General features: G+C 41.4%; 1 protein-coding gene across 1 annotated transcript in view; it reads right to left on the bottom strand.

The window, feature by feature from the left end:
• Positions 1 to 2,281: 2,281 nt before the first annotated feature.
• The window catches only part of LOC137973472 (adhesion G-protein coupled receptor D1-like), a 28,110-nt gene continuing 18,516 nt past the window's right edge, over positions 2,282 to 11,875 (bottom strand). Inside the window, exons 5-8 of the mRNA XM_068820303.1 lie at positions 11,159 to 11,243; positions 9,345 to 9,465; positions 3,888 to 3,931; positions 2,282 to 2,441 (exon numbers count right to left, since the gene is read on the bottom strand). Coding sequence (XP_068676404.1) covers positions 2,282 to 2,441; positions 3,888 to 3,931; positions 9,345 to 9,465; positions 11,159 to 11,243 — 410 coding nt within the window. The remainder of the gene's footprint in view (positions 2,442 to 3,887; positions 3,932 to 9,344; positions 9,466 to 11,158; positions 11,244 to 11,875) is intronic.

Raw genomic sequence — 11,875 nt, forward strand, 5'->3', positions numbered from 1 at the left:
CTTGTATCTCGATTCAGAGCCAAGATGGCGTTTCTAGGATGTAAGACAGTGACCATTGAAGAAGTTAACGAATGATTAAAGAGAAGCGGGCCACGGAGAAAATTTAACATATGTGAAAGAGCATAATGTACAGCTGGGTGGGAGACGTTTTGGACAGTGGTGGAGGTGTGTGAAACGCAAATAGCCGTGAGAAAAAGCTGGAGATGAGTCTTCCACGAGCGAGAGCTCGGATAAAGTACTCGAACGATTTTATCGCAATTGCGGGTTGTGAGCGTAATTTGTCAAAAACCACGACATTAAAAGGTAATCAAATGGTTTTCTCGTGAAAACTAGGACCAAAATAATTTCACTTGCGTTTTGTCAAAATTCTGATAATTTCCTTCGCCTAAAGGCTCGTGGAGAATAGTGATGCAGAACGTTTGACAAAACGCGCGTAAAATTATTTCCTAATTTCCCACTCGTCGCCATTTGATTACACATACTAACATGGGTGGAAATTACTCCTTAATTTTGGTGCGAAATTTCAGCGTTAATTTATAATTTCCCATGTGAAATTACATTGTTGCCATGGCAACTTTTAGTGCTAAAATGGCGTCCAGGTTTGAAAATTAACGAGTAATTTGTCACCCATGTTATTAATAGCTAATCAAGTGGTATACCCGTGAAATTAGGGAATAATTTCACTTGCGTTTTGTCCAAAGTCAAATTATTATTATTGTATCGTCAATTATGACTTGTACAGTTTTCTTTTCAAAAATATGTACTGGATATTTTTAATTCATTTCACAATAACTTAAAATAAAAGTCAAAACTACATTGCAGGGCGGGTTACAGTACAGTATGAATAACACGCACAGTAAATTTACCATACAATTTAACGATTTTTTTTATAATCAAGTAAACGAAGCACATTAGGAAATACGAGAACCCCAAAATGCACATTAAAATTAAATTATTATTATAAATTCTTGTTCTAGCTTAGGCCTAATTACTCTTCAGCAGAATTATTCTATGGGATACGACTTTTTATTTTCCTTATTTTCTCTGCTACCACAAGTCCTGGGGACACAGTGTCATAAATTAACGATACTAGTAAATTCAAAGCAAATTACGAATCATGAACGATAATTGTTCATTTAGAGGAGAGATCATGTTGAACAGGGACGGCGGAGGTATATTTTTGGGGGGGGGGGGGGGGGGGGGGGGGGGGCTAACAAGCAAACACCGGCGACGCTAACTTGTAGGCGGTTCTGGAGAAATTTCCGCCTGAAAATTTTGAAATCTTGAAGGTCGGAAGTACTACTAAAGTGACAGATGTTTTACTTTTTATTTTTATTTTTTTTTATGCAGTTAGAAAATCTGATTTGCACCGAATGAAAGCTCGCTTTTTCAAGGAGTTAAAAGAGTGCATGGCCGCGCACTGAGATATGGTTTTTTTCAACATATCTTGTTTAAGCTCTTAAACAAAAATCTTGTTATTCTTCCATAAAACAACATGCGTTTTAATGGGCTGGATATCAAACAAGTTATCCAACCGAGGTTTGATGTTAACAAAAAACATCTTGAGGAATTAGGTTTCCCTCTGCGGTTGCTGCGACGCCATGGAGGGCTTTCTGAAAGACGACGGCGGCGGCTGCAGGCGCCATTTCTAAAACATGTTTGTGACAGTTGGTTCCTCGTATAAGGGAATTTAAGATCTACGACGCTAATGTACGTTTTTTAAACTCTTTCCTTGTTATTCTAGATCGCTAAACTTCTACGAACAATTCGAAGCATCCAGGAATTAAACGGAGATGACTCTAGGAAGTCGTGAGATCAGAGCTGGCGCAATGGTAATTGCACAGGATCCCGTTACCCAAAGCTTCCATACGTATTGTACCCTTGAGTCAACCCTGTCCCGCGGGAATCTTTCTATTTTTAGAACTACTATATTTTGACGTATGTGACTGAGAACATACGTGAAGTGGCTTACATACATCACATACGTATGTGACGTAATAAATGGCTGACTATTGGTCTGTTATGATTGGCTATTGTGAAAACACCCACTAAAGCCCCCCTTGGAGGTGTTTTTTGTAAAAATAAAAAGATACGGGAAAGGGTTGACTTAGAGTGTTAATATGGAAGATGGAGGCTCCGGGTAAAGGGCCCCTGTCGGGCAAAAATAACCTACACACTACTCGCAGAGAGTAGAGCATGAAGTTCCTGGTGTTGCGGCCTGTCCTATGTGGTGTATCATGGTAGGGAGGGGTAAATTCTCGATGATATAAGCTAAATCAAGCTACTCTAAAATCCGAAGGTAATTAAAGTTATGATGACGATGGCTCGCTTCCCGCCAATGTACCCCGGGTTCGATTCCAGACGAGGTGTCATGTGTGTGTTGATTGAGTTTGTTGCTGTTTTGTGGCTTTCTTTCTTCCGTCGATGTAGACATCCGTGATCTATATCAGAAAAAAAAAAGTTTATCGTTAATGTTAGCCTTGTTGAATTGCACTGTGAACGCATTGGGAGACTCATTTCATTGTGTGTGCGCGAGCAAGAACTCAAATTACAAGAAAACAATATACCTGGAGCTGAGCTTCCTACCTAAACCACAGGCAACCCAAGCGCGGTATACTATTTTAGACTTTGTATGGGAAAATTAACTTTGAACCTATAAATGCTAAAATAGGCTGTAAATGTGCAAATAAACTTCACTTACTTCTACGTACAGTTGTCCTCGTCTTTTCTGTGCACTCGGAGGGCAAACTGTGTCCATTTTAGACGGGTCTGTGGCTTTCGAATTTTTACGATGCCTTTGGTTGTCATTTTCCCTCATAAAGAGAAGAAAGGCTGGTGACTCGTGGCGATATCATCCCACAAATTGCTCTCTCATTGGCCAAGTGTTTCAAATTGTCCAGTGAATGAGAAGGCAGAATGTATACGATCGCCACCAAGCTATAACGGCCGTAGCCACACATCTAGCTGAACGCATGGGAAGATTATAGAAAGTTGCACATTATTTGGAATTTATCCGCCAAAAATCGCTGTGTGGTCCGGGAGTTGAGCTGATGTGATAGGAAATTTATCTGGCCTTAAGGCTGTGGTGTTTTTATGGCGATTCGGACCGTTGCTTTGTGATACGAGAGCAATTTGTGGGATGAGCTTGCCGCGAGTCACCAGCCTTTCTTCTCTTTATGAGGGGAAATGACAACTAACGACATCGTAAAAATTCGAAAGCACAAACCCGTCTATAACGGACACAAGTTTGTCCTCCGTTTGCACAGAAAAGACGAGGACAACTGTACGTAGGGGTAAGTGAAGTTTATTTCTACATTTACAGCTTATTTTAGCATTTATAAGCTCAAAGTTAATTTTCCCATATAAAGGCTATAAATCGTATACCGAGCTTGGGCTGCCTGTGCCTAAACCACCAGAATATTGTACAATGATGGCTCGCTAGCCAAGGTGCAAAATTGTCCCGAAAACGAAAAGATTTGATCAAAAGGTCAGTGAGTTTGAGGTACATGCGACGTTTACTTACTAAATTATAAAGATAGTTAATCGTTATCGTACAAGTATACGAAAGTCTTTTTGCTTTGCAGATCAAACTGGCTCTTCCCCAAAACACTCCCACAAAGCAATTCAATAAGACTCTCGACCCTGTCTCTCCCGCGCGACCTCAAAGTGGCCAATTAATTGTCCCGCCATATATACTGACTACTAGGATCTAAATTGTGGAAATGGAGCATTTTCGCGATTGTACTAGAAGAGACGTCACATGTTACCTCCGGGAAATGAAATGAAGAGAGTCACTTCGAAAAATTTGGCAAAGCATTGGAATTACAGTATTTTTGTATAATTTACTGAAAATTACAATTCAAAAACCTTAAGTAACTCTGTCTTACCTCTTTATTTTTGGCCAGCAATGAAAAGCAAAAATGAAGAACCCCTTTGGGAAAGAATGAAAGAATTACACTAGGAATTACTACAGGATCAGGTTGAATTGTCATCAAATAATTCTATCAAAAGCATTTTCTCAGTCGAATTTTGACGTCATGGCGGCCATGTTAGTGGAAGAACAATAATGAAAAAGTCTGGGAATTTGACCCAATTATTATGCTGCAATAGACCATATTCGTATTCCCAGGATTGGACTGGAAATAGCTTGCAATGGGCTAATGCGGGGGAATATATTAAAAATCATTTGCATTTGAAAAGATTCCCCCGCATTAGCCTCCATTGCACGGTAGTTCCAGTCCAATACTGAGAATACGAATATGGTCCATTATTGTAGTTTTCTCTTGTTTTGGCACCAACATGGTCATCTTCATGTGAATGCGATCAAAGAATAAAGTGGAACGCAACTGCACGGTCACGGGGGTTTGAATACACACTACAATACATAATTAATTGACAATTTCCCAGAGGGGCTTTTCAGGTCCATTGGCCGTGTTTTCACGAGCGGTTTTTCAGGTCTCTTAGCGAGGGGCAACCGAAAATTCCGTGAAAACAGTTCCTTGCCCAACTCGCTTAAAGTTAATTAAGCGAGTCGGCAAATTTCTATAGAATTTTCAATAAATTTAAGCCATCAACCAGGTAGCTTAAGCGAGTTGGCAATTACTTACGGCCAATGAGGAATCACTTGCGGTTATTCAAATCGGAAATACAACAGGCGTATTATTTTTATTGGCACGTGCTCTTTTCTCATTTAACGCGAAAGCACGTATCATTTTTAAGTCGCTTAACGAAGTCTGCAAACAAACCATTTTCAGGAATGTTAAGCGAGTCAACGGCTGTCGTGAAAACACAGATATTGAAACATAATAAACGAAACGAGCAGAACAGAACAACAACAACAACTGTTAAGAGCCCTAACTGGACGGAGGCAAGATAGTAGACTATTTACAAGTGCAGCTGAGAAGTTAAACCAGAGGACTACCACAAACCACTTCAACCAGTGGCCAGAACGGGTCTTGAACTCGGGATCCACGGATCTCAAGACAAGCGCCCTAACCACTGGGCCGAATCCCGTTCAAGGCTAGATTTTCTGCGCTTCCTTTTATTTGCTCAACTAACTACAATTATAGAAGGGCCTCCTCGCACTTAATGGACAATTTAAGCCATCGCGCAGAATGTGTGGACAACATTAAAATATTTTTATAAGAGTGACGACACATTTGAAATCAAATTTGCAAGACATGTTTCGGTCGTGCAACGACCATCTTCAGTTGAAAGTAGAATTAATTTGAAATATAAAAAAAGTGTAATACCAGTGCAAATTACACATCGAAATTCTGAATTATGATTGGCTAATAAACAATAGGGTTTGGTCAAAACTAATCAAATCTTTTGTTTTCAAATCAAGCGCGCGCCCCTGGATGGCGCAATTTATTGCGTAATTTTTCCCTGATTGCGTGATACGCGTGCGTTTCTTCTGCTTAAGTGGATTCCCTAATAATGCACTGCGCATCCTGTTCTGCGCATAACACAGCGCAGGACACGTTCGTATTCAGGCATGGCTAAAAGGCTTTATGGTCAATTTTCACGGCTCAGTTCTGTTTTCTTTGTCTCACAAGTCTCAACGGATATTTCTAAAAACAAAACAAAGTTGAATTTAACCATAAAGACTGGTACCATGTGTGAATATTGGCATATTGCTGGTTTTTCACTCACGTGATCAACAGCCATGTTTTTCAACCGTGAAACAAAAGAGACGTTTGCATAATAATATAATTGAATTCCCGGAGGATTTGGTCAGGGCTTCAACATGGCCGCCGCCGTTTCTTTGTTTAGGGGCTCCAACATGGCGGCCGTGACGTCATGTGAAAACCGAGAATCGAACGTGGCCAAAAACATTTCAAAATGGCGACCTTTCGTGCGGGAAAGCTCGCTAGAAAGAAGAATGGCCGTTTTCAGAGCACAGCAGTAAAGAGAAAAACAAGAAACTTTTTAGACTGTCGCAAAACAAAAAGGAGAGAGATAGCCTTTATGATGCTAAAGTGTCATTTTAGTCCGAGAGTGAAAAGTGAAACCGCGCGCTGTCGGGGAGACGTGTTGTTGAAGGGGGTCGAGCTTGGTTTGCTTTCTGTTTTCTCCTAAACGGGGTTGGTGACCTATCTTTTGTTTGGCATAATTTATATTCTCTTATTCCTCCTGTTTGTGCTGTGAAAACATTTTCAAAAATTCACGTCAGAAAAAAAAAAAGTTACAGGGGAAAAAAGTATTCGTAGCCATCACTCGTGGACACAAAATTGTCTCCTCGAGATCATGCACCAGAGGAATATTTGTAGTCAGTGCCTTTTCAAGACGTGTGTGCCATAAAACAAACATTAAATTATTCCTTTTCGAACAATTCAATACACGTGAATTACGTCAAAGCTGTGCTTCCTGTTTCTGCAAAACGTTGCGTGAACCGATGGGAACAAATGTGTCTTTGATATAGGAAGTCGCACTGATTAAATGAGTAACTTGAGTAGGTTATATCTCTCCCAAACGAGCTCGGTGACCTATTTTTTTTTAATTGCACATTTCGAGTCACCATAATGTAGGGAACAATCGAGAAAGGTTTAAAGAAAATCTTACGACAAGTTCTATTATTAAGGAATCACCTTAACCATCTCGAATTTTTTCATGTCTATTATTAGTAAGTAATCACATGATTTTCTCGTCGTGCAATTTGGAATAAATAAGCACTTGTAAATTTTCAAAGTCTACAAATTGCACTCACCCTACGGTCTTGTGCAATTTTGGTCACCTTTGAAAAAATTTATTAGTGCTTATTTATTCCAAAATTGCACTCGAAATCATCATGATGATACCTATACATATTCATGATCACCGAGGCGGCAAATTTGAATACGATCCCGCTGTGAATAGGCCAGAATAAGAGAAGAAGGGCCCAAATTGGCCGAGTCGTGCTTGTAAAACTCGCTTGTCTGATTCCAGAAGTCGTAATCCTAACTTTCACGCGGGGCTTTTTGAAGAGCAGGTTCTATCTACACATTTAACTTATACAAGAGAATTTAAGAAACCAGGAACCCATCACCCGGAGCCTACAACTCTACTGTGTTTGTGTAACGGCGTTTTCACAGACCAATTTATTTTTAGATTGAATTTCCCGCGAATGAGACTCCCACAGGAGCCCGATGACCAATTACAAGAAATTAAGCTGACGTCATAGGGTCCCGAACCGGAACTGCCTTTGTTTTTTTGACCTAATTCGCTGGAAGGGCTAGTCTAAAAATAAACCTACTTGTGAAAACGCCGTTTCACAGACGCTGTGTGGAAGTTGTACGCTCCAGATGGGCTCCTGAAGAAAGTGTAAGCACTGTTCTTTTTTAAACTTGAAAATTGTGAAAAAATTACCTATTTCAGTATACCCTGCGAGTAGTTGGTTTCTCCTACGCTTCCCGAGAGAGAAACCACTGCGAGCAACCGTTAATTTCTTTGAGTGAGCCGCCGTCCAGCGCTAAGGACGAATAAATTAAATTTGTACCGGTAAAACGAGTTAGTAAACTTGTTTTGGCGCTTGCGCGTGCGTTCAGCTACGTAACTGCTGCGTTTGGGCGAGCCTGCTGTGTAGAGATTTCCCGCGAAATAAGACGAAGTGATGTCAAATACATCACGTGGGATGTGACGTACTTTGCACATGCTCGATGGAAAATCAAACGGTTGCTCGCAGTGGTTTCTCTCTCGGGAAGCGTAGGAGAAACAAACTGCTCGCAGTGTAATTTCAGTATAAAGACCGTTTTTTAAGAGAGCGATTTTCTAAATCTTGTCACGGCCTTCCACATTTTCACGCGCGGTAAATGGAAGATGTACCTTTTCTTGAGCAGAATCCGTTTTAATTCAAAGAATTGGTGAACGAGAACCACTGTTCTTTTCGGTTTCAAAACTACTAATGAAACATACTTTTGAAAAATGGCGCATCTCGAGGGAGAGCTATTTAAGCAATAGAGGACATTTTCCGTGTTTCAATAGCCTCATCTAAACACAAGGGGAGTTGGGAGAATTCGAGACAGTTATGCAAAACCGAGACGCAGTCCAGGTTTTGCAACAGTGTCGAGAATTCTCCCAACTTCCCCCAGTGTTCAGATGAGGCTATGGAAGCACGGAAAAAAAAGTCCTCTATTGCTTTTATAAAATATTTCTCAAAGATAATTCGACAAATGAAGGTAACAAATGAAGGAAGATTCTCGATCGAAACTGATTTCTTGCTCATATTTCCTACCAGCCAATCAAAACGCGCGTCTGACGACATATAACCAATCAAAATTCGTGTGATGTCACAGCCCTGTTTCCACACTCTCATTTAAACACAGCTATTGACCAATGAGAGTGCACGCACTATCCTAATTATTTTATAATGTTTTCTGGCCATCGCTGCATAACAATTCTTGTCAATCAAACCAGTGGATCGTGAAATGGTCACGAATAACCGCGAATTTTAAACTGATCGTTAAGTGTCTTCTGGTTCATTCCACGTGCCGACCAAAATAGTGCAATGAAGAAGGAAAAAGAAAATATCAGCGATCGGGAGCTCTTTTCAGAGCTCTTAGAAAACCCGACCCATCCATTATAAGTTCATATGGTTCCTCCGTTTGTTGACAATGATTGCCCGATATCCACCTTCAACTAAATGCAGAAGCAGTTTGGAGATGGCCCTCTTTTAAACGCCAGCTTGTAACACGACCGAAGAAGTGCGATCTTAGAAACAATAGCATAAACAAAGACTTGCGAGGCCTTTGTTTCTTAGCTGCTCCTCCAAAAGTTAATGAGCTGAGCTGTATTCCATTACGGGGGCGCGCGTACGGGTGTATTCTGTAAGTGCGCGTAATCTCAGACCATAAGAGTCATTCTGGTCATGCTTCTCCTCTAATTTTGCAGATCTATAATTTTGACTGTGCCGCAAGTTTATATCCCAAGAATAATAGGCATTCTGCGAGATGCGATTGTCACTTTAAAAATTCTGCTGTTTCCAACGGCATTCGAGCCCATGACTTCTGCGATGCCGGCGCAATGCTGATCTAACAACTGAGCTATGAAGCCTTACAGTTAGGAGCAGGTCAATCTGTTGGGCCCCAGCTGTTCCCGTGACAGGACGTCTCCCCACTGTGTGGCTTCATCGCTCGGTTGGTAGAGTATTGCATCGGCATCGCAGAAGTCATGAGTTCGAATCCCGTTGAATTTTTCAGGTGTCTATAAGAGATAATTTCTTAAATTGTTCAGATAAGTGTGCGAGGATCACTTCTATCTTTCGTCCATAAATCGCAATTCAAATATACATTTCTTTCATTTAGCCGCGATTATCTTTCCAACTTTCATTTCATTCTATTCTTCTAAAAATCAATTATAAGTCATACCTGAGTGGAGTTCAGAATGACATTAACGTACAGAAACGCAGTGTGTACTGGTGTCAAGAGACCAAAAAACCACGTGATACCCAACAGGGGCATCAACACCAAGCACGCTCTGATCCCCAATCTGCAACAAAAAAATGTGTTTACATAAACTTGCACTGCACCCTGCCAGAAGAGCCTTTCTTACCTCGACGAGAAAGAAATGACTCTGCAGAAATCGTGTACATTCTTTGAGTATGCGTAAACCGTTGCAAACCCAGGTTAACCCACGCCAAGTCTCGATCGCACTCGTAAACGCCATATTGCTTTTCGTACTGATGGCTCGATTTGACCTTTGTGTTGTCAAAAACATGATGCGCGCGCTGCCTAAACCTGTTTGACCAGAGTGACTAGCCCAGATTCTTGGGCTGCGGCGACTTGAAAGGGCTTGACACTATTTCTGAAGAGCCTCTCTTGCTCGCCCTCTAGTGAGTTTTAAAGAGGCTCTGTGCTTGCACTGGAGCTTTCCAACAAAGTTGAACTTATGAGAAAAAGTATCCTCTTGTTTTGCTCTTTCTCCTACCCTTCCTTGCCTCTTCCCACTCGGTGCATTTGGTGTTATTCCTAAACGAGGGTCTGAATGGGGTTAACCGACTAACGACAAACGGCGATAAATATAACTGACTACCGACAAAACGGGAAAGGAAATACCAATTACTGACAGGAGAATATTAACCGACAACCGACAGGGCCGACATTGTGGAATGTTTGTATTCGGAAATAATGCGTAATGCCTTTTTTTTAAACATTTCAATAGTATTTTGTATGATTTGTTTCTAGCTTAGGAAATGTCATCCTTTGGTGGCTGTTTCTCCTCCTTTTCGGGCAGGAGCGCAGGCACATTTCCCGAACAGTGGCCTTTAATCAAGTGCTGCAGTTGTGCTGCAGTATTTTCACTGCCTGTTCTGAATGTGTTGCCTGTACGGTCACCTGAAGCGTTGTTTTTCCATGCCGCCGAGTCATGAACGGAATTATAAAGGTGATCGTAAGTTTCTTTCGAAAAAGTGAAAGAAGTCGCACTCGAAAGCCACCGTGGCCGCGTTCCAGTGGACATATCAATCATAAAAGAGTCTGAGTTAAAAAAACATCTAACGGAATTTTTAGGACTGAAGGAGCAACTGAAGCCCTTCAGTACGTAATTGGTGCATGTCCAGATGGGCAGCAAAGTACTACACGCACGACAGGCCGTATTATCATGTCCCTCAATCAGCCATGTTCCTTTCTGCTATAGCTAAGATGGCACCTTTGCCAAGTGAGCACATAACAGCAGGTATAGAAGAACAGATTAAAGAGCTGCTACAGAGTTATTAATGGTTCGCGTGTGACGTCAACGGTGGCCATGTTGCTTTACAGAACAATGCAGTGAAATGTCTTTCGGGAATTTTACTCTGTTATTATGCAAAACTTGTGGGGCCTTTTCCTTTTGTTTTGTACACCAACATGGCGGTCTCATCACGTGGATGCAAACAAGAATAGGCCAGTACGCCAACGGACTTAGAAGCGCGACCACAAAAGGTAAAGCTGGGGCCTTGCCACCCACAAGCAACGAGCCCGAAGAGAGACTTCGATTCCCTGAACAAAAAAAAAATGAATTATTTCAAGTTATATACTTTGTATACAGCTTAAACTGTGCGAAATTTCAAACGAATATGAATAATAAACTTGCATTTTTACTTATAAACTGAGATTTACTGACAAGCGACATGCGGACCCCCCCCCCCCCCCCCCCCATTCAGACCCTCCTAGATACCAGAAGCGTAAGATTTTAACTGTCTCACCTGGCTTTTTTGATCTTCTTGTCCGATGTATGTTGCATTGATGCCATTTCCTTTATCACTCGCACACGACAATTACCGTGTTTGCCTAAAACAATAGAGTAACAATCAACTTAACGAACATTTGTCAAAGGAAAAGACAGGAGATGAAGAAGGCCGAACTCAGTCGAAGGCAACCCAAGGGCTCCTTTTACTTACGTGGCAGGGGTGTGCGCCACTCCAATCTCGTTTAAGGTGATGTTACATGAACCGATTTTAAACGCAACATTGTTGTTAAATTTGTCTCGTGTAGCATAACGCACAGGGTGATTTTAATGTAACATCTTGTTCCCCGAATTTTGTTGGAGTGCGTGTAACACCTCCGCTGTTGACTTTTAACGCGACATCGTCCCAGAATGCACCACGGAGAACCGAAATAAGTCACGTGGACAGTCACTTCAACAGTGTCCGCCATATTTCTTGCCCGGGATTTATAGAGCAGAAGCCTGGGCTCAAATTTTGCGAGCAAACCGTCACGTGTAACACACCGTTGCCGCAACATTGTTGCGTTAAAAGTTGTCTCGTGAAGGATGGATTAAGAATTGGCGTAAAAAATCGGCTTGTGTAACATCACCTTTATGTACGACCTACATCCAGCAATACTGGCATTAACTTTACCGATTACAAAATGGATTGAAAGCTCAGTGAACCTTGGAAGGCAAGGGCTGGGATTCGAACCCG

This window comes from Montipora foliosa, chromosome 1, assembly GCF_036669935.1.
Source record: "Montipora foliosa isolate CH-2021 chromosome 1, ASM3666993v2, whole genome shotgun sequence".
In the NCBI taxonomy this organism is placed as follows: Eukaryota; Metazoa; Cnidaria; class Anthozoa; order Scleractinia; family Acroporidae; genus Montipora; species Montipora foliosa.